General features: G+C 37.5%; 2 protein-coding genes across 4 annotated transcripts in view; one reads left to right on the plus strand and one right to left on the minus strand.

The window, feature by feature from the left end:
- Positions 1-310: 310 nt before the first annotated feature.
- Positions 311-7,211, plus strand: LOC129412026 (ubiquitin carboxyl-terminal hydrolase 13-like). The gene is made up of 5 exons (XM_055164689.1): positions 311-448; positions 2,181-2,350; positions 4,113-4,302; positions 4,900-4,984; positions 5,068-7,211. Exons 1-5 carry the CDS (start codon positions 331-333, stop codon positions 5,162-5,164), a joined length of 660 nt encoding a protein of 219 aa, XP_055020664.1. The 5' UTR covers positions 311-330; the 3' UTR covers positions 5,165-7,211.
- Positions 7,212-7,353: 142 nt separating this feature from the next.
- pex5la (peroxisomal biogenesis factor 5-like a) overlaps positions 7,354-23,559 on the minus strand; it is a 70,478-nt gene continuing 54,272 nt past the window's right edge. For all 3 annotated transcript variants that reach the window (XM_055164679.1, XM_020924637.2, XM_055164678.1), the window contains 8 exons: positions 22,667-22,762; positions 16,500-16,616; positions 15,522-15,665; positions 14,714-14,784; positions 13,123-13,338; positions 12,555-12,720; positions 11,101-11,258; positions 7,354-10,866 (listed from right to left, as the gene is read on the minus strand). In XM_055164679.1, coding sequence (XP_055020654.1) covers positions 10,665-10,866; positions 11,101-11,258; positions 12,555-12,720; positions 13,123-13,338; positions 14,714-14,784; positions 15,522-15,665; positions 16,500-16,616; positions 22,667-22,762 — 1,170 coding nt within the window. In that variant the 3' untranslated portion in view covers positions 7,354-10,664. The remainder of the gene's footprint in view (positions 10,867-11,100; positions 11,259-12,554; positions 12,721-13,122; positions 13,339-14,713; positions 14,785-15,521; positions 15,666-16,499; positions 16,617-22,666; positions 22,763-23,559) is intronic.

A 23,559-nucleotide genomic window follows, 5' to 3' on the forward strand; every position in this document is an offset into this window, starting at 1 on the left:
CTAGCTCCCTGACTGTGTACATATACTTGAGCAGGTGCTGCAGCTGCTCTCCAAATTCTAGATACTTCCAAACAAACTTTACTTTTCTGTGCAGCTTGTTTTAGTTGCACTCATTTTTCTTCATGATAAATCATGCCTTGATAAAATAAGCTCCCCAAGGTTCATGCTTGTGCCAGCCTCTTTGTCTAATGAGGCCCGAGGAGGGAGAGATACCGTAAACCCTAGTAGTTGTTTTAAGTGGAGTTATTGGTAGAGCTGAATCAGCTTAATTTCAGTTATTGATGTGGGTTTGTCACATCCTCAGCTCCTGAAATAGATGAAGCCGCAGCAATGCAGCTGGCAGAAATGGGTTTTCCTCTCGAGGCCTGCAGAAAGGCTGTCTACTATACCGGCAACATGGGCCCAGAGATGGCGTTTAACTGGATCATAGCCCATATGGAAGAGCCTGGTAACCAAACACGCCAACACTATGACAAACTAGACAAGATGCTCAAGTTTTTTGTTTTGTTTTTTTTGTTGTTTTTTTTTTCACCTAATTATTTCATTTTTAAAGATGCATTGTGTAACTTTTCTGGTGCAGGGTCCATGAGATGTTTTTCTCCACGAAGATGTTATTGCTTTGTCAGGAATGTTTCACAGTATGGTATGAAACCTTCATGAAGACAAAACCAGACAAAGTTACAGGTCTGATCTGTGGAGAGGGAACTGCCCTCACAGTCAGAATGCCTGTTTTTCCACATATTTTTGAGCTATAAAACCATAAATTAATAAATGTAAGGTAGAGTGATTTAATGTAATATTGTGGAACATTCCAGGCAGAGCAATGGCAAATCTTTAAATCATGCATTTGCTTTCTTTTGGCATCTCCATTTAGACCTGCCATGATAATTTCTCTATAAACTTCAGGCACTAAATGATATCAGGAACTATATTTTTTCAATATTTATGTATTTATTTATTCATTCATTTATTTAACATTTGAACATTTGAGAGGTAGAGGGTAAACTGATAATGACTTAATTTCAGCAATAACTAATAGTTAAAATGTTTCATTGCTATTTATGTGCTACAGCTCATGTTTTTAACTTTATTGTGCATTTAGAATGGGTTTGACTGAGATTATCATGCATTATGAATGTGGCATAAAGCTGTTTGAACATTATTGTTTATCATTTTCTGTAGAAATATATCTCACTTCAAAATGTTGTTATCATGACGGGCATATATTATTTTTCAAGACACTACAGTGCAGTAATTTATATTCTAAATATTACTCCATTATTATCCATGCTTGGGAGTTGCAAGAAGAGTACAATGGCTTGAGACTGTTGGTGATTTAAGACAACATAGAAGCATTCCCTGTCCTTTGTAACATATTTCGCAAATATTTATACATGTTTATACACATCGGTTAAATCCCTAGACATCATGTGCTGTGGAGTTGTTCCCCTGAGGGCTTTTTGTATCACTTTTCCTCTTGCCTCAGAGTAAAGTGCCTCTAAACTGAAGGAAAATTAGAACAGCTCCCTGCCTGTTTCAAAGTGCGTCTCACATCTGTAAAATGGGTTGCATTCAGTTTTGATGGCACAGAGAATACGATTGTCATTATGTACTCATTTTGTTGAGTCACTGGGAGTCAAAAACCATTGCCCTCTTGGTGCTTGTCCCTAACACATATGAATGATGAACAGATATGTGTTTATATTTAGAATAACTTTTTAATATTCCTTGTATTTTTATCATGAAATAGTCTATATTGCACCTTTTTAATCTATGTTGTAATGTTGTTTCCTCATCAAAAACATACCTGGAGTTGTGTTTTGTTTCATTCACACATGTTTAACACACAAACAATGTATATTTAGGCTGAAAACACTCCACCTCCACGTTGTGATGTCATGTGGTAATACAAGAAGTGCTCGACTGTGTTTTTAAACTTCATACACCTTCACTAGGATCATTTGGATGATTTGAGCCCTGGATATAGACAGACTAATAATAAAGGATTAAAACATGTGTGAATGAAACAAAACACATCTCCGGATATGTTTCTGATGAGGTAACAACAGTATAACATGGCTTAAAACTCACAAGAGTCAATTTCAAAGTGTTTTCTGCATAGTTCTGAAATATTTTGTACTGGTTTCTTTATTGATTTCACATTGTGGGATTCTCTTTAGACTTTGCAGAGCCGCTGACTTTACCCTCCATGATGGACCCGGGACCCTCCACTAGTGATAGTCCCATGGGGGCCACACCTCTGGACAACTCTCCTCCTGAAGAGAGCATCTCCATCCTCACATCTATGGGCTTCCCTCGCGCACACAGCATCCGGGCACTCAAAAACACGGTCAGCTTTTATTCATTGCACTTTGTACCCTGTATGAGCTTAAACAATATTATGAGCTTGAGGTTGTCTGTTTTTATTATACAAACTGTGTAGGGAGTAAAGTAATAAAAAAAAAAAAAAACTAATAGATACAAAAAAAACTATAGTAGATATTTAAGTAGCTAGTGAAATCACATAAATAGGATAAAACAGGACTATTCCTGAATTGTCTTGATCTTGAATGATTTTGACCTACAAGAACTAGACAGAAAAAAATGCATTAATTACATTAATTAAATACATAAAAGAGGGGTTTTAACTATCTCCTTATTAAAGATATTGAAATCAGGATTGAGTCTTGAGCATTTGAAATTTTATCATATATTAGTAGGGGGTTTACTGTAAAGTACAATAAAATTAATTAAAGCCTTTAACTGGATTATTTATGGTAAGATTTTGACTTGGCTAGTGACCATTTTCTAGTCACACATAGAGAGCCATGGTGGGTTAGGGTTAGGGTTCATCTGAAACCATACCTGGCTGCCCTACTTGAATGCTTTCCAGATTTGCAAATGTTACAGGTCCCATGTGTCAGAGAGATAAATGAAAAATGTCTGCCCAAATAGACGCTGTTTACAAATAGTCCCTACAGTGCACAGACACCTTTGCTGATGTGAAGAAGTAACTCAAATGGAAAGAAAAATAAAGCCATTTTAGCAAACTCAGTCCCACAAACTGCTGTGAACATCTTGCTTTATAATCTGTTCATCTAGCTATTTTAAAATGGCTTCACTTTCTCACATGTCTTGTTTCATCTTTCCACCTGCCCCTCTGTATAAATAGCAGCTGGACCGTTAGTAAGACTTCAAAATAGACTTCCTTGTTTATCTCCGATCTCCCTGCCAACCGTGATATTGTTAGACTCAAAAAAATGAACACACATATTTCTCATGAGGGGGGAGAAGGCGTGAAGCACACAGGGGTCTCGAGGCCAGTTTATTTTTGGACCAAAATTAGCAGGAGGAACTTTTCAACCTCACTGACCTGACATGAAGAGACAGCAACTCATGGATTCATTCAGACCAGTCTCCACAAATCACACCTCTATTTTTGTATCAGAAGAAAAAATTCCCCAGGGAAAATATGGCACATTACCTCTAATATGAATCTTATTTATTTATTTATTTATTTCAGCAAATCACTGTTTTAATATAGAGAAGTTTCCTCTGGGATTTACTTCATGGGGTTTATATATATTTTTTATAGAAATGAGCATTGATCATGTTTGAGTTTTCTTAGTGTTTTTCAATGTAATTAATTAATTATTATTATTGTTGGTCTGATTACAATGCAAAATCGACTTTTACGGACTCTTTACCTCATCAATAGTCTAATCAAAGGTTGTATTTCTATTCATGCATGTTTGGGTAATCCTGGCATTTAATTGTTGAGTGGTCAGAAAATTTCTGTTCTCACTTATCCACTATTCCCGCCCACTTCTCTGTACTTTCTTGTGATTATTAAAAAAAAAATCTATCTCAGTTCAGTAGTTTTAGACAGGAAGTCAATGGAGTCATTTTTATTTTATTTTATTTATTTGTATGTCTCCATATGTTACAGTGAAATATAATGTACCTGACTGGTTGCATTATATATATTATCTTAATAATATATGAAAACATTTTGATGATTCTTCATTTAACCACAGTGCTCCTCTGTCTCTCAAGCTCGTCTGCCTATATTGTTTCTGAGTGGTGAATTATATTTTATGATTATCTTTCAGAACAATAACCTTGAGCGAGCACTCGACTGGATATTCACCCACCCCGAGGAGGAGGAGAGTGACGCCCTCTCAGACATGGTTGACACAGAGCCCAATGACAACGCCTTCTCCAACGCCAACTCCCACAGCGACTCCACACTGTCCCCAGACAGAGACACAGCAGGCCCCCGGGTCAAAGATGGACCAGGACGTGAGTTTAAGATTTTACTGTTAATGTCTATCAATTTAGTTCAGAGAGAAAATTGTGTTTAAAAGTTTGTTTTGGATCCACTGCATGTGCAATCCACCGGATTTTCTTATTTATGAATGTTTACTACATCCATAATGAGTTACAAATGAGTGAACATTGTACAAATACAGATTGTTGTGTCAGGAAATGCTGTAGAGTAAATGTCATTATTAATAGGGCTGCCACGACTAATCAACTAATCGTGATTAGTCGACTACAGAAAATAATCATTGCCATATTTTGATCATCTTAATCATAACCTAGCCTTAGACTCTAAAACACATCCGAAAAGACCTTTTTAAGACAAAAACAGTGGCATTATTCAATCAAAATATCAGGAGTTAGAATTGTCATCAAAAATATGCTTTTCAGCCTTCAGTCACCATAATCTTTAGGTTGATATTATATTTAAAAGGTCTAAATTTACAAGAGATATATAATTGTTTAACTAATCGAAAAATGAATCGCTGACTGGTTGACTACTAAATAAATATTAGTTACAGCCCCAATTGTTAAAACCTGTTGGGAATTTACATGTATTTTTGTTATATTTTTAAGGTTATGAGCTCTTTGCCTTCATCAGTCACATGGGAGCATCTACAATGTCAGGGCATTATATTTGTCACATCAAAAAAGAAGGAAGGTGAGTAACGTACTAATACATAATAGTAATACACATGTACTTTGTTTTTGATCATGTGCACTCAGTGTATTTTGTTCTTTTAGGTGGGTTATTTACAATGACCACAAAGTGTGTTTGTCAGAAAGGCCTCCAAAAGACTTGGGTTACATCTACTTTTACCGTCGACTGTCGAGCAGTTAAAGAACCACAGTCTCTGAGACTGGTACACGACTGTAGCAGTGGAAGCAATGTACAAAAGAAATTTCAGACAACCAGCTCCTCTTGATGTCATTCAGGAAAACAACAAAACTAATAAGAAAGGGAAAGCTTCTTGTGCATTTGTGTTTGCTTTATATGTACATTTCAGTTTTTCGTGTATGTTAAAGTATAGAGGGACATGTGCAATTAATGCTGCTGGAAAACACAAACCGCATATCAAAACCCATGCCTTGAGCTACTCTGCCCAGATTTTTATGATATTTTTTGTAAATTCACCCTAAAATGCTTACTGCCAGCCCTCAAATGTTAAAAAGAATGCTGCTTGTGGCTAGTATTTGAAGCTACATTTTGAAGAATGTCCTGTACAGACACATTGGTGTGTTTGGACACCGGAGAACAAACCATATGAAAGTTTTGTCTGAATGAGAGCATCAGGCATCCATAAATAGTTGTTAAATATACCGCTGTAGAGTATACAGTATTACTGCCTGATGAATGGCTCTGACCTGCCCCACTTTCAGCTGGTTATGACGCAAGTAACTTAAGATTTATTTAGAGTCAAGTTATTCTTTAATGCAGACCTTTGTCAGCCACAGGAGCTGACAACAGGCAGATCCGTCACATACAAACAAAGCACTTCAGCTGGAATAATAACACACTTTGTACCTGACTAGACTGGAGACTGGAGTCACCTGTTGTAAACATATGAATGAATGTGGATCTGAAACCTCATTGTTCCTTAAACTGGACACATGCTACATTTAAAGTGAAAAACATGCTTACCTTGTACAAACCAGCTACAACGCTTTAAAAGTGGATAGTGTAACTTTTCTGGTGGAGGGTATGCTGCATTTTTTTCTTTATAAAGATGTTATTACTTTGCTTGGTATGATGCAGTATGGCATCATCGTAGCAGTAAGTCTAGAGTTGATTTTATTGTTCAGAAATACCTTTAAGAACATGCATTCTTGTGTGTGCCGGCCAGCTCCTACACCGAACTGGTCTGTACCTTGGCCTGCTTGTCTCCATCGAGATAGCTACATTTAATGCCTTACTGTGAAACATTCCAGGCTAAATAGTTAAGTACATCTACTAGAACATGGAGATATCATGTGGTGTACCCTTTCCAAGAAAAGTTACGCAGTGCACCTTTAATATAACAGTTTGCAGCCGTTCACTGGTTGCCTTCTCTTATGCACTTCAAGTTTTCAAGATAATATGCACAGTAGGCAAGTTGACCTAATATAGCGCACTTTTAAACATTTTAGTTATATGAAACTGCACAACTATCTTTATGTATACCAGATAAATAAAATGATGCTGTGTTGAATGTATTCAGAATAAGGTGCTCCCTGCAACTTAAACCTCCCTCTTATCTTCAATACTCAACATTATAATATTACAGTATAACCTCATCGCTAACTCTGTATGTTATATTTTGCCATGTACTCCTCTGCATTATCATTATCGTCAAAAGCATCATAAGATTTGAATTCTTCTTATATAGAAACACTGTGGATCATCTCTCATAATTATTACCAGCTACAGTTCAGAGCCTATGCAGTGCGGAGGTGTTAACATATCTCTATGCAAGTTTTGTGTTTCAGCTGTTCTTCCAATTCAGTCATTTTTACTCAGAAACCAAATGTCTATTGTTTGGCACCTCAAAACTAAATATGTTTTTTGTTGTAACTGGATATTGATATAAGCTGTTGTCTTGTTTAGCAGTGTATTGTCATGATCTGTAACTGTGCAATGTTTCTTGCTTCTCAGCACCTTTATTTCTCTATTCTCAGTTAACATCTTTCCTGCTTTCCCACTTGCTTCATCTACAATCACTTTCAGCTGTTGTTAAAATTGCCAGGCCTTTCACTGTTGGCATGTGCACTAAACCTGCATTTAGACATTTCGATTGTACAATTGTACCATTTGAGTTTTTCTCCTTTTCAATTGACTAAATGTCAAGAAGGTTCTTTATCAGTTTTTACTCTGTTGCCTTTTTGAAAACAAGTTTGTGCCATTTTAGTTTTTAAGACCTACAATGGATTATTTAAGTTGATTTTTGTAAAGTACATGATTATCCAGGTGTGTCAGTGTCTGTGAATAGGGTCATGATGTGTAATCTATGGCACTGTTTACTTACTCTGTTTGGATAAATAAAAACACTTTTGTTGGGATTGCACAGCTTCATTTACACCAGTGTTTCACAAACTGTGGGTATAAGCTGCCTCTAATGATAACCAGGGCCCTCTTTGGTTTAAAGGTGCACTATGTAACTTTTTGGTTGGGGTTCCGTCAACTGCTTGTTTTTATGGATGTCACTGCTTTGCTTTGAATGTTCCACAGTGACATTAAACAGCACTACCTTACATTTATTTAATTACAGGCTGTTTTATTGCTTAAAAATACCTAGAAAAACAGACATTCTAACTGTGAGTGGGGTTGCCTCTCCACAGATCTGACTTGTAACATGGTCTGGTTTGGTCTCCATGATGATAGAAAGGTTTTATACCATACTGTGAAACATTTCAGACAAAGCAATAACATCTCCACAGAGAAAAGCATTTGATGGGCCCTCACAATGTACCTTTTGTGTTTGTCTTAATTGGGTTAATTCTTATTTAGAACTACTTTATTCATGGTTGAGTCTAATTTAAGATCACATTTAGCCCTATTTGAGACCTGATCAAGTCTGGGTTTAGATCTGGTGATACCCAGAAAGCAATATAAAGCAGTACTTGAGTGTAATTTACACTGAACACCAGGGCAGAGAATAGAAACAAGAATTTATTTGAAAAGAGTACTTTCATTATGTGGATTTAAAGGTGCTAATGCTTCCATTGTGATTACATACAGTATATAATGTTTTTCAATAAATATTTGGTCATATATAAAGGGTATCATTTGCCAAAATATTGTTATACATAAAATCCATTGACAAGCTAGAACAAACTGCCTCTGTGAAAACAAGATGTACATGTACCGACTGATCTAAAAATATGCTTAATAAAGTCTTTCAGTGGTTCAAAGAATGACAAAAAAAAAAATCTCAGACATGCCATGAAAATTCATTTTTAGCTTATTTCATTTTTAAAAACCAAAGTACAGATGAGTTTTGATTTGATGAGAAGTAACGTAATCCTAATTTGAAGAGTTATAGGCAGAATATATATTATTTAACCAATACACTGTGGTTAAAAGTCAACAAGTAAGTTCCACTTAAAAAAAAACAAAAAAAAAAACATTGTGTAATTCAGTTTATATGTCTCAAAAAGCATGTCATTTTTATGTTAGGAGAAAAATAAAGCACTTTCATGTATTGCGTGCATACAACTCAAAATTGCATTCAAAAATAAATGTATAGATCTATCATGCAGTCCTTCCTTTTGGAGCATGCGTTTCACAAAGTCAGTTCACCTGAGAAGGTAATGCAGTATTTTCAGAAACATCATCCTTACCAACCATGTCTCAGTGAGTCAAAGTTTACACCATTTTAAAGGTTTCTTTAAAAAATATCGCTATAACATTATACAGATTTTTTTTTTTTTTTAAATCACCAAATACCCATTGTTGCATAATGAAAAATACAACTGATCTGCAAAAAGGAAAAAAAAAAAAACATAACATAAAACTAATTAACAATAAATAATAATAAAACAACTCAGTCATGTAATCATCAGCATAATATGGCCATCTTCCCAACTGGATCAGCAAATAAAGTTTTGCTGTGGGATGTGCAGCTGTGGCAAACATTTTCTCTGTCTTATATTCAGATGTGTGCTTCATTTCTAAAAGTATTTTGTAAAGTATCTACAGATTTACAAGTATCATCCCCACCATTAGTTTTAACATATTAATTTGATTTGATTTTTTATTTATTATTAATGATAACAGTTTTGCTAAACTGCTATCCAGAATTACACAATTAACTGAAACAAAAACTGAAAGTTCTGTTTGAGTTTTTTTTATTTTATTTTATTTGAAAAAGCACACTTGCTTTTGCTCTTCCAGTTTCTGAATGAAACATTTTCATACAGAGCACAGCATCAGAGCTGAGCAGTTAGGAAGATGAATGGCTCTGGAGCCAGCCTCTGGTTTCCCCTGATAGCATTCTTTCACAGCTCTGAAAAAACACTTCCATTTGGACCGCTGAGGCAGACAGGCGCACACAGACTATTCAGGGTGGCAACAGAAAACATGACCTTTGCATAGGTTTGGAGAGAAAGCCTAGTTACAGTGCTCACTCAGAGAGAGTGCAGCCTGTTCAGAGCTGAGGTGCAGGGCCATAGAGTTGAGATGATCCTTCATACTCTGTTGCAGAGTGAGGAACTGTCCGTTTACATACAGCAAGAACTAAAAGCTCTGTGTTCCTGCAGTGCTGCAGAGTCCAATATATGTAGTTATAGAAAACTAAATTTCACAATCATAGATAAGTATTCATGATGTTTGATGACTGAGGCTAGCAGATTTAATTAAGCGAACGAGCTCTTGTTGCCAGTGGCTGTTTTGCAAAGATACAAATTACTACATTATCCTAGACAGCAAGCTGCTTCCTTGGCTTGCAGCTATACATCACCTACCTGCTGTTGTCTATTGCAAAACTGCACTACAATTTACACAGCTGTGAATATTAATATAAGTAGGATAGTGGATGTCCTTCTACTGGTTATGGACTGGCCTATGGTTAACTGCCAAACCATCTTTATAAAGGGAGCAAAAGAGCCATCAAGGCAAGTTTTTAAAATATCCACAAAAAGCAAATTTAACCCTTTAGAAAGTTCACAAACAGGCAGCAGTTTTGAAGTACCCGGAGCATTGCCAATGGCTTTTTGTGTTGCCACAAAAACAGTACAACTTAAATTTTCATCAGATGCATTTTGTAAGGCTGAAAACCAGGCTGCTCATTCCATTTGGGAATGACAAATGATCTTTGTGCAAAGTGCAAAAAGAAAGTATCAGGACCATTTTATGGAAATGCAGTGGGTGTAGCAGTTTGTTCAAAATAAAACTGTTTTAACAGGATTAGAGCTCCAGATCTAAAGTTATGTTTCACTGTGGTTGATGACTAAAACCACTCCCCAGAGTGCAGACAGTTGTGAGTGTTTAAAAATCAAGTCTGTTAAAGGCTTTACTCAGCGACCACTTCATAAACAGTGGGGTTTGTCCACAGAAATGACCTGTCTGCCTCTGTTCCACCGGATGAGTGGGTTTAATTCATGTGTTCTCTAAGGCATTGCTCATACAATCTGTGCCCGTCCTTGTGCTCTTCAGGGGAATTGCAATTTGCAGTGCAAATTGATCATAATGTAGCCAGCGAAAAAACTTGGAAGAACCCGTCGTTGACATACAATTCCGACAGTATTAAATACTTAAGTGCAAAAACTCACTGCCAGGAAACTGGTCCACTCTTCTCTGAAGGGTGCACTTTGGACTTTTGGCTATTGGTGTACAGTTAAAATATGTTCACCAGCTTTCTCTCATCTTAAATGTCTAAGTTAAATGCTCGCATGAGGAGGTCCAGGTCCCCGATGTTAGCAGCCTGGAACAGTTCGGGCTGGTCCATCATGGACAGAGCTATCCTCAAAGCAGCCCAGATGTTCCCTGACATCACCTGGTGGGACTGCTGCAGACTCCGACTCTTCCTTTGAAGGCTTAAGGCAGTTAGAAAGTTACTGGCCGCCTCTCTGGGAAAATAAAACAAACATTACACTTTTATTGCAGCCATTTTGTAAAAATACAATATAATAACAAAAAACACAAAAGAAGCCAAGCCAATATCTTAAATTTAACCATAAATTATATCCACTGACCATAAGCAGTGAGAACTGGTGTCGTGCTTCATTTAGGCCTAATTAACCAAATGGAATTGTAATCCATTTTTACATCTACTCTGAATGGGTAATAGTCAAAGAGCTCACCTGTGCGCTCCCAGGTTGATGCAGCTGATGCCCAGGTTGTATCGGGACCGGATGAAGCCTGGCTGCAGCTCCAGGGCACGAGTGTAGGCCTCCACTGCCTCCTCACTCCGGTCTCCGTTGGCCAATGTGGCCCCAAGGCGGTTCCACAGTAAGTAGTCCTGCCATACAATATTTATTGTAGGAAGAATATTGATGACATATTACAGTGTCATGCATGCATTTTCTGCTATAGTGTTCTAATGTTCAATTATAATTTGGTTACCTGCCCTATTTTTTAGGTAGCACAAGAAGCCTTTATCCTTGGGTCTTAAGAAGAACACATGCACAGTGGCTCTTGTCACAAAGACACACAACACATGAGACTCCAGAGAGGAACCTTCCATCACCTCACAGAAAGGTAAGAGCTAATGATAGGCTTGTAACTGTACTAATTACTTTATACTATTCAACAAACAGTGCAGACACATTTTAATTCCCCTTGTGCAAAGTGAGGGTTATTTAAGGAGAGATGAGTAATATAGGATGTGTCCTTGTCATTATTTCCCACCTGCAGCCAGGGACACACACAGAGGTCATGCTCCACTGCAGTATAGAGGCCTTTTATCTTTGACTAAACCAAGCAGTGGGGTACAATTATCCCCTCTTGTGCTCAGGACTATGTTTTCACCAGGGGGGAAGATATTACCAAGTCAAATGTGAGGGCTGGATCCACCCGTGTCCTGTCGGCCAGGGACAGTGCAGTGAGGACAGACACTGGATTTGCATGAAGGATATAAGTTGTTTTGTGGGTTGAAGATGTTTTGTGTTTTGTACATCACACTTTCTTTGCATGAGCTCTCCCTTGACATTTCCTGTTCTCTCTCTTTTCCTAGTAGAGCACATTAAATCGACATTGCCATGCATCACTTGCAATTGCAATATCTTGGAAATTGGAAAAAGTCAGACAATCCATTACTTTCCATGATACCATATGGTCTGTACAATAAGTTGCTGAGTTTCGAATTTGTTGACCCATTGTACTGTATAATAATAATTAGTATGATGATATTATTTGCTAGTGTGTTCAATGTGTATTTGTAAATTTGATCAGCCATAGCTAGCCATAATCTAAATGAATATCACAATATATATAGATTAGTTCAATAATGAAATCATATTTTTGCAAACTGGTTGAGGTTCATAGTGCACAGGCTTCAGTCCTATAACTTTTTCCTTTCTTATAATAGACAGTATATTCTATATTCTATTTACTCTGTCTGTGTGCCTTTGAAAAAAACATTTCAGTATTATCTTGTAAACTATGTATTTCCCACCTCTACTTTAAATCACTACAAAATCACTTAATAAAATGTATCAAATGTTGTTCTAAGTCTACAGCTTCAATAGCCAAAACTCTCAGAAACGTGCTGTCTGTCAACACCCTTTATCTTCTTGTCCACTGTGTATAAAGTTACCTCTGGCCGCACTGACAGCGCTGTGTTGAAGGCGTCCACTGCTTTGTTGAACTCTCCGCTGAGGTTATAGAGCACCCCAAGGCCAGTCTGCAGGTCTGGGTCGATGCCGTCAGACGTGTGTTGAGCCGCCTCCAGAAACAGCTCCTTCACATCTGGTAACAAGGCGCTGCACACACACACACATATAAGCACACATAAACACAGAAACATATAAGCACACATACGCATGCATGTACACATACACACAGCCAAGTAGGTGACACAAAACTGGCCAAGATTGTCTACATAATATAAGTGTAGAAAACCTGCGGAGTGGTGACCCAAAGTCAGAATTTATGTAGTAATGACGTATTTTAAACAATAAAAAAAAAATTAAGAAATTTTAAAATATAAAAAATCTGAGATAGATTTAGTTTGATTTATGTCATACTATGGAACATTCCATTTCCTTTGCATTTCCATACCACAAAAGTTACATAGAGCACTTAGCAAGCAAATTTTAGATCTATTTGTATTCAACCCCATGTACACTGACTTATGAGTGTAAGTGACCCGCTGTCTTCCTCACCTTTCATGTCGGCCCATGTTGGGGACATGAGACAGCCTTCGATGGGAGTTGGGGGAGCCCAAGTGACTTTTGCCTTTAAGCAGTTGTTTGTATTTGGGATTGTGTCGTAGCCAGCGTAGCAGGGTTTCACAAGCGTCATGACGCATCCCAGTGTTAGTGAGGCTGACGGCCAAGGCCATGAGCGCCGTAAGGTTGTTAGGGTGGAGTTCCAAACACCTTGATGGAGAAAGCACCAATGTAATTCAGAGGAGACATTACATAAGGTTTGCACTTCAAAGTTAATGTGGCTTTGGTCATTAATTTAGACTGAAGCAAAGGAACATGAGGGAGAGGATAATGATTAGAGGCTCAGGGTGGATGAGAGCTCAGTCGGCTGCAGCCAAGTTTTAGACTGTATTTGCATTAGTTAAATTTGTTAGTGGTAGGACCAAACAAAACATAAATTTTTTCAAGTCTGCAATAGTCTCAATGTATAGCTTGAATAATTGACAGATGATCAGTGGTGGAAGATAATGAAGTACAAGTAGTGAAGTACTGTACTTAAGTAGAATTTTTAGGTAATTACACTTTACTTAAGCACATTTTGCAGTGGATAATTTTTACTTTTACTTCACTACATTTGCAGGTAAGCTTGTTTCTACTTCTACAAAAAGTACTTCTACTGAAAAGTAAACATTTCATATGATTTTAGGGGTTATTTTCACCATGCTACAAGAATCATCTACATTTTAAACAAATTAATCACACCTGAAATACGCAAAATACTTTTACTTTTTACTCTTTAAGTGCATTTTTAAATGGATACTTAAATATGTTCACTTAAGCAGATTTTCTCAAGTGATACTTTTTACTTTACAATGTTACTTAAGAAACAAAACTGAGTACTTCATCCACCATTGCAGATGATTTTGGGTACAGATAAGTGCAGATGCCTTCTGGTATAGACTAATACTTGAGCTACATAATATTGGATTCTGGCTCAAGATCTGGGGCTGGGTCTCTGCTGCTGACAGGTTTCTCAGAGGCACTGTTTGAAGGATTACATGAAAAGAACAAATTTCCCACTGAGACAAAGTTCTAAGACTAATTATCCACTCATGTGACTCAATTGTCACTTTTTTGAATACTTTTGAATTTAGATATCATATTGTTAAGTAACTAAATCGACTTTTTAAAATTGTACCCAAAAGACGTTTTTTGAAAGGTGAATAGAATGAATTTTTAACTTTTCAGACGTCAGTGTTTCGTCAAGTCTCACACCTGATGATAGGTGTAATTTGTGCCTTCACTGTCTTGAAAGTGGGCCACCCCTGACTGTGCATCGCTCATAACCTGTCTGGGACTGGACATTGGTCTGTCAGATAAAGTTCACATTTCACTTTTTGAAAAAAAAAAGTTTTGTTTTTTATTTTACATGTATCCATTTGATCACTACTGGAACTGCAATTCTTAATTCTTAATTTACACAAGAAAAGTTTAATCTTTTCACAAAGACTTACAAGCTGTTAGACGATAGATCTATTATGCATATATTCATCACACGTGCACATTTTACATTAGTCAGTTTAGAACTAGTCCACTGTTTGCCCACCTTTGGAGAGAGACAATTGCTGCCTGCTCGTTCTCATTCTCAGCCTGGGTGGTGCCCAGCACTTGCCAAGCCTGCAGAAGAACAGAGGATGCCATGATCTCAGGGGAAGGTGTTGGTAAAGATTTGATTAAATTCAATGTAATTCACATAAAAATGCAGTATTATGTTTATTATTTGGACCATATCTACTGTAAAATCACAATGTTCTGTGTAAAATGCTGTGTTTGAAATAAGGGACAGAATTATTTATAAACTATTCAGAGGTCTTTGCAGTCGGGCAATAAGCCACTAAGCACCAAGAAGGAATTTGTGAATCATATTAGTTCCATACACCGCGGGATAATCCTCTCCTTGGAATAACTGGCACATTTCTGTATATTCCAAGGGATTCGAAGTACTTTGTATGAAGGCTTTGCTCTTTCAGCCTGCAAAGAGGTCAGTCCTTTGAGAAGGCACATACACGCACAGTAACCTGCCAAATGTCATATTATTCAGCTCACTGGCCGAACGGAAATGCTCATCAAAACGCTGAACAAGTTTGTAGTTTCCAAAAGCAAGCATTTTTCTTGGTGTGCAAACCATTTGTGTGGCTGCTGTGGACTGATTGTGGGTGCAGACCTCTGAGTTTGATCATTATCCCTCTTAACAGGAGGGTGAAGAAGTGATGCTCTGTTTGACATATCATTTTATTGACAAAACCAGCTTCTTTTAGTCTGACCTTTTCTCTACTTGAACTAACAAACTTCAGTAAGGCAAATGACTTGCCTAATATATAAGTGTAGACATAGAGTTAAATGAGTGTATTCACCTCTGAGTCATGAGGATCTTGCAGCACCGCTGCCTCCAGCAGGAGGACTGCGTTTTGTAAGTCTCCTTCTCGAGACTTCTTTTGGCCCTCCTCAAAGGCGTTGGGCATGTCCTTATAAGGATTATCTGTATGGAAGTAGTACCCCTGTCAGCAGAAACAGAACAATGTCAGTGTGTCTCCTCCACATTCAAAGAAGGAGTCCTGAGCTGCAGGGACAGAGCAAAGCTCCAGCGGCAGGAACTCATCCTTTCTGATGAACTTCAAAAAAGTCCCCTGTGAAGAGATAGTCCGTTCTTTGGAAATGTTCACTCTGATTATCCTTGTGTGGTATTGCAGCATCAGAGCACCAAGAAGAAAAAGAGATGTTTTTCTTAGAGTGGAGATCAGAAAATATTTATAAATATATTGCTATAGGAAAGACTGGGCATGCAGAACAAAAACATATATCATGTTGATGAACTACTCCCAAAAAGCTTTAAAATTAAAGTGAAACATTTGGCTGGACCTGGATTGGCCCTGTTTTGCGATAGTACAGCTCTAGCACCCAGAGCTAAACTGAGCAGTTTTCTTTTGGGATAGAAATCCAATCAATAGAACATCTTGCAAGAGAAATTGTATTTTTGTGTTGTACTGAGGGCCCTCACCACCAGCTAAATAGTTGACCAGAGGTAAAATACTACCTACAACGGAAGCATACTCGGACTGGAGTGGATTAGATTGGAATAGACAACACTATCACAGTGTCATGAGGGTTCACATCCCTGGGTGCTGGGTCCCATACTGTGTCATGCCTCTCTCAGGCTACTACAATTTATTCAACAACACACCTATATCTACCAATTTAAAAAACTTTTCAGAGATGGAAAAAAGTAAGGAAAATCACTATTCACTTGATGATAATTACAATGGTGATGGTGAAGGCTGCATTTTGAATTCATTTTCCTGCTGTGAGTCCATGATTGACAGGTGTGCACTGACCTTCTCGTGTGGAGACACAGAGGACGGGATCTGCGTCTGCTCATTCTCTGTTAGCCAGTTCCGCCGTGCTAGCTCCTCCCACTCAGCCTGCATCTTATCCCAAAACTCTGTGTCCGACTGTACCACATACAAACACAGTGAGAGAAACAACTGTTAAAATGCATATGAGAGGTTATGCATTTTAATTTAGCTTAAATGTACTTAACATAATGATATTTACAAGTTTTTAATTTCACTTTCTGTTGTTTGTATGGTACATAGGCCAAACCTTTCCTAATTTATACATTAGTTAATAGTTAATAATAAAAGTTATTATTAAATATATATATACATGACCACACAGTAATAAAAAAAAAAAAAAAAAAAAAAAATGGGTAAACTATTTTTTTTATTAACTTTTCTTGACGGGTGTGACAAACTGGAATTAATATATAACACAAGTTTTATCCCACGAAAAATAAAGCCCTATTTAGGTACTGATAAGAATGCATGGTGAGTGACTGATGGCAGTCATGTGTACTGTTTCTACTCTTGAACATATATTTCCCAATAAACCTTTACTGGTGTTAATTAAAGTAATCCTGGTATCTCTGTAATGCGGATATCACATGTGGCAGTGTGAAGTCTAAGATAAGACCTTCACCTTTTCATGAGCTTGACATTTCAGAGGCTATTTGCTGGCATTTCAATTAACTGACAGATTCTTTGAAGGTTATTATGGATGGATCAACCAAATATGCCTCTCTATCTTCTGCAATAACTTTTCATCTTATGTTTGGCAATATTAGTTTATATATTTTTATTCCAGTTCTTTCTCTTTTTTTTTTCTTAAGGAGTGTCTGCCACCTGCTTGTCTCCATTGAGAAGTTATTTCTTTGCTTGCAGTGATTCACAGTATGGGATTAACCTCTATCTATTTTCAAGTAGACCAGGCCAAATTGCAGGTCAGATCTGTGGAAAGGCAACCCCCGCTCACATCCCAGGCAATGCATCTTTAACATTTTTAAAATAAAAATGAAATTCCACCAGCATGCCCACGCGCCTTATGGGCTGTTGACAGAGTGTAATGTGCTTGGTGGAAGGGAAAGGGGTCAGAAATAAAAAGATACTTGTACTGATACTTTGCAGTGGACGTCATCAACAACTTTGTGTGTGAAACTATCTGTAGGCACTGCTCTGTCTGAAACTGAACATTACAGTCACAAGATAGCTAGCATCAGTCAACAGTTCTGCCAGACAGTTAGAAAGTTAGACTTCCACCTTTTTGTTGAAAATCAAACAGCTAAACAGGACCATGAATGCTCTTATTGAACACAGGCTCCAGAAAATGTGCTGTTAAAACCCATTTTGTATTTTTATCTTGATTTTCAGGCTATTTTATAACTATTCTACATGTGCGTTTTGTGACCTGCTGATCAGCGTGACCCCTGTGGCTTTTTAAATTGGCTTAGACTTTGAAATATTTTGGATAATACTGACATGAGGTTTATGGCAGTATTTTTCATCCAAAATTATCTTGCAATATCAAAATGTGTAAGGTTACTCAACCTGCACCTATGTATTACATTTGGTTTGTCCCAAGTTGTCCATAAATGGGCTGAGTCTTCTTGTCTAACACTGCACACTTAATTGCACTTATGCTGTTTGAACAACTGCCACCATTGAAATGGCGCAATTCCATTTCCAAATGACAAAATATGTAGACAGATGTATTCCCTTGTAACACTTCAAAGGGTGTTGTTTGGTTTACACAGAGTGGCACTTTAATTATGTGGGATGAGGCAAAGAAGCACAGCTCATTTGAATCCAGTGTAAGATTAGCGAGGAGCCGGAGCTGTGAGCCTAATTTCTACACCTCTGACGAAGTGTTACGTGAAGTGGAAAGGAGCAGAGAGTCTCAGCTGTCAGGCAAACAGTGAGAATGGGGTGCGAGCAGCAAATTTTTGAGGGAATATTTACAACGTGGATTATCACAACAACACCTAGTCTTCTAAGCTGTCACATTTTCTGGTGCACCGCTGCTCCACTTGTACACAACATAATCACAATTTGCCTTACATTATTGGTTTTTCTGGATTGTGCCAAACTGAAATGAAGGATTTATATGATTAATTTGGGATTATGTACAACAATAACAGAATACATTTATTTGAAAACTGAAGAAAAAAACAGAGGTGCTGTGTAATATTAAAGATGAGTTTGGCAGCATATTATTCCACTGGGCTCTTTCAATACTCAACTGATTACTCAACTAATTAGTAATCTTGAAACTGGCAGCTTGGACTCCAAACATATGCAAAGATTAAATATGGGGATAAAGTACAACAACTGATGCTAAATAAAGAAATATACTGCATTTTGTGATTATATTGATTAAAATCATATTCTCAAAGATGCAGTGCGTTATATTTTTGATGGAGGGTCTGCCGCCCAATCCAGAGAGGTCTTTGCTCTGCCTGTAATGTTCTACAGGTGACACCACATGGCCAAGTATTTGTTAAATGTCGTACTAAGGCCATATTGTCAAACACCCTAGGCAAAACCATAGCATCTTCATGTAGACAACCTGTAATATTTAAAGATCCTATATTACATAAAAGTGACTCTTGAGATTCAGGGAAATGTAAGGCATGTTATAATGTTGTTTCCTAATAAAAAAAACATACCTGGAGTTGTGTTGTTTCATTCACATGTTTGAGTTACCCTTTATTAATATTCTGTCTATAGCTCCAAAGCTTAAATGCTCTGTTCAGTAGAGATTGGCAAATCCTAGGCTGAAATCATCCAATGATTCTAGTGAAGGTGTGTAGAGTTTAAAAACACAGTGGAGCAATTCCTGTATTACCACATGACATCACAAGTTGAATAGAGTATTTTCTGTTTGAAAGAAGAACTCTAAATATGCTGGTTTCTTTGTTAAACGTGTGTGAATGAAACAAAACTCCAGGTATTTTCTTGATGAGGAAACAACATTATAACATAGACCAAAAACGCATGATATGGGCCATTTAAATATTATCTTCTGCGACAAATACAATAGAAATAGAAAGTCCAATGACATTTTTTAACCTCCCTAAATGTTTGATTATGATGTGACTGTAAGCACATGTACAGGAGCTAACTTATCCACTTAGCCTGGAAGTCTTAAATTACCAGTCTCCTTATTTACCAGTGACACAGATCGAGCTCATGACAAACTCTTGACTCATGTGGAGAGCAGGGCTGTCCTGGCCTTTAATGTTAATGAACCTCCCACTGTTGTGCTGCGTAGGCCACTTCCGCGGTCACTCAGACTAAAATAGGCCAGAGTCAAGCTGAAACTGATAAAATGCTAAACAGATGCCCACTGCAATAAATTACCCTTTATGATGCTGTCAAGAATGCGCCCAGCTATAATAATGCTCGTATTCTTGTGCGATTACAAGAACAAGCAAACACTGGTTAATTTATGACAATGACTTCATGTTCTTAATTAATTTAGACTCAAGTGGGCCCTATAGTAAAGTTTTATTTAGACAGTTGCACAGTGGTTATAGAGATTAGCGAATTTACTTTTTAAATAGAGATACTCTTCTTCATAATTATATCTAAAGAATGGAACCATTATTTTTATTTTGGTACCTGTAAGAAACTGGAATTCAATGTGTATTTTGCAGACATGCGCAGTAACTCATGACTCGACTTGAGGTTCAAACAAGCGGACCTGGACTACAACTCGGACTTGAGAACCAAGGACTCGGACCTGACTAGTTTCAACTCTCAAGTCCTTGACATTGCTGATATGATAAATAAACACATTTTTTAAATTAAAGTTTTAAAATCCAAACGACAGGTTCATTTGGTGGGATTGTACCTGTAAATATTTAGTTTGTGGCAGTTTGTGAAGAACTGTTGAACCAAAATGTAAAAAAATAAAAAATAAAAAAAATTTGAAAATACAGGAAGTAGCATTTTTCTGTGAAATTTGCAGTTTAACTTGACATATGTACTTTAAGGCCAAAGTTATTTTAAAGTTATGATAATTTACAGTAGTGAACACAGTTCATAGAAGAAAACTCTTCTTCAATGGACTGGAATTGTGACTAAATATATATCACAATAATAATAATACAATGTGACTGCACTTCAACACTGTTATTCTGTTACTCTTAAATATAGGCTAACATCACAAGTTCATTTGCAAGTTCATTTGATATCCTAAAAACTGAAATCTAAATTTAAACCCATACAATAGAAGAACATTTTATTACCTTGATATCAGTGTAACCTTTGGGCAACAAAATGGTGCTCCAACATCCAGCGAATCCTCAGACCAATATTCTTTACTGCCACTGAGGGACTGATTTTGTGCGACTCGCTGCAAAAACACTGCTTCTCCAATCCACATTATTACCCCTTAACTGTCCCAGTGGTCCTTTGCTTAATAACATTTTGACTGTCACTGGCCAAGAGTAATTGATGTTCTTCTACTCATTTGTTGTAGACACTATACACTGACTATACCCATAAATCCAGCAGACTATCCATCTTGCACTCTGTGGAGACATCGCAGAGTCTGAGCAATGAGGACTTTGTGGAAACAGTTACATTTAAAGTGCCTATATTACTCTATTTTCTGACCTATGTTATAATGTTGTTTCCTCATCACAAACGTACCTGAAGTTGTGTTTTGTTTCATTCATTCATGTTAATTCACACAAACTCTACATGTTTGTTTTTTCTCTTAAACTTAAAAGACTCCACCTTGTGATGTCAAGTGGTAATACCAGAAATACTCCACTGTGTTTTTAAACTCCATACACCTTCACTAGACTCATTTGGATCATTTCAGCCCTGGAATTTTCCATCTTTACTTAACTAAAGGTAAAAGGTAGATGCTAACTTGAAAACTAAAGCTTCATGACATCACAATGTGGAATAGAGCATTTTGAACTTTGGAGATGCACACAGATTAATACTTAAAGGATTAAAGGATTACTCAAAAATATGTGAATGAAATGAAGCACAACTCTAAGTATGTTTTTCAGGAGGTAACAACATTGTAACATGATTCAAATCTCACAAGAGTCCATTTTGTGTAATGTGGGCCCTTTAAACTCTTTTCCTGACATCTCTGTGTCACATTTGTCTAGATTTGCCTGACTGTGAGAAAGGCTAGGTGCTAATTATATTCTTTGTACTATTTCTGCCACCATTTTGCTCCTTAAGTATGGAGGTGTATGCATATGCACAGCTCCTATAATGGATCTGATCTTGTTGTGAGATGTGACATTAGAACTAATTCAGTCGATCCGTGCATTAGGACTATGGTTTATTCTAAAAATGTATTCACTGATCATGATCATGTAACATCATGTAACATCTGTATAACTGTCAAAGACCCATACTTCTGTCTAGTCTGCTACAATTCTTCTCTTGCTCCCTTTAATTATTTATGGACTGTTACAAAGCTCAATATTTTAGGGCTAAAAAAAGAGATGAGAAAAGAGTACCACAGTAAAGTCTGGAGCAGAACAGAAGCTTCAAACGCACTATGTTTTCTATTGTTTGGTCAGTGTAATTAACTTTTCACACTGTGTTCATTTTGCGAATTTGTAATCACCAATTTCCAAAAACAAAAAAAAAACCAAATGGTAATTTCTTCTGCAATAATGGCCTTTCCTCTGTTGGTGTAGAGATCCTTACAACAGGTTAGTGCCTAGCTAACACATGACCATTAGAAATATTTCACAACTCAACACATGTTGATAAAGAAAGCCATATCCAGTTACAGTGGGTGCCTTCTCCTCTGATATTTGATATGTCTGCCAGTGGTGGCCTACTGTCCCTTTGTAATCTGGTGGAAAGTCTTAAGCACTATTTTTCTAGGTCAACCTCACTGTGAACTTCAGTGTGCTTGTAGGACATATTTATAGTGTCAGGTAGCACCAAAGATTGAGCACTGCAAAAAGTCATTAACATTTAAAAGTAAAACAAAAGAGACACCAATGCTTAAACCACTGCTTAACGATTGTGCCTATGTCAGACGATCATTCAAATTCTGGTCTAATAGCTCAGTATTTTGAGCTGTCCTCATTCATACTCTTACTTGGTTTCAGGTGACACCTGGCCACAGTGCGCATGCACAGATGATGGATGTGAGGCACACTAAGCAGCACTTTGCTTACCTCAACCGCAGCCTTGGCTCTCTCAAACTCCTCCTCCAGGGACTGGTGTCTGGACAGGAGGGCGCTGCCCCAGCGCTGCTCCTTAGTGAGGCGAGCCTGTCAAACAGGCACAGTTCATATATGCACAAACATGAGTATAAACAGATAACAGACAAATGTTCTGAGGACACATAAGTGCCACATGACATTAGCCACATACAGCCCGCAGAGGGAGGGAGGGACAGGCAGGAGAGCTGCAGGGTCAGCTGTCTCTGCTTTCTCAGTAAATATCCTCCATTCACAAAGCCCTGACATGCTTTGGAAACTCAATAGATTCACCACTATCAGCAGCTAGCTTCCCTTTAGCCTAGCCCTCATCCAAACGCCATGCTGCACATCCTCCACTCATCCCGTGCACCTGCACATGCAAAATCAGGCTCCCACATAAAAGACTAACACACCTTCCATGTGTATGTGTCTATAATGGTGAGTCAGAACAGACACGTGCTGGTGTTTGGTGATTGTGAATAGCACCTGCATAGTAACTGTGAGGGGTAAATGGTTCAAATGACCACTGCTCGGATGTGATTGGACATAGGACTTATAGTAATGGTATACGTATCCCAGGGCAAGCAAAACCATTATAGAGAATGAGCAATCCACTGCTTCTGTGTTGAGTCAGTGACTTCCTCCTGTGAGGCTGCTCAGCATATGAAGGCCAGCTATTATTCCCATCTTCACAGCGTGCCATTATGAAGGATTAATTGAGGTTACCTAATCTCGCTATTAATGGGCCCAGGAAATGTATTTCACTTTTTTTTGGTAATTTTAGAAAATCATATACTGTCAGCTTATACTGAGATCAGTTGTCATGGACATTATGGTGGTATTGCCTTACATTTTACTATATATCT

The sequence above is a fragment of the Boleophthalmus pectinirostris genome, unplaced genomic scaffold (genome assembly GCF_026225935.1).
Source record: "Boleophthalmus pectinirostris isolate CB_2022bp ecotype Guang Dong unplaced genomic scaffold, ASM2622593v1 HiC_scaffold_7, whole genome shotgun sequence".
Taxonomy (NCBI): Eukaryota; Metazoa; Chordata; class Actinopteri; order Gobiiformes; family Gobiidae; genus Boleophthalmus; species Boleophthalmus pectinirostris.

Coding starts and splice junctions, on each gene's coding strand:
- LOC129412026 (XM_055164689.1), top strand. CDS start 331: ATGCAGCTGGCAGAAATGGGTTTTCCTCTCGAGGCCTGCAGAAAGGCT. Junction 449..2,180: donor AGCCCATATGGAAGAGCCTG/GTAACCAAACAC, acceptor GATTCTCTTTAG/ACTTTGCAGAGCCGCTGACT. Junction 4,303..4,899: donor GGTCAAAGATGGACCAGGAC/GTGAGTTTAAGA, acceptor TATATTTTTAAG/GTTATGAGCTCTTTGCCTTC.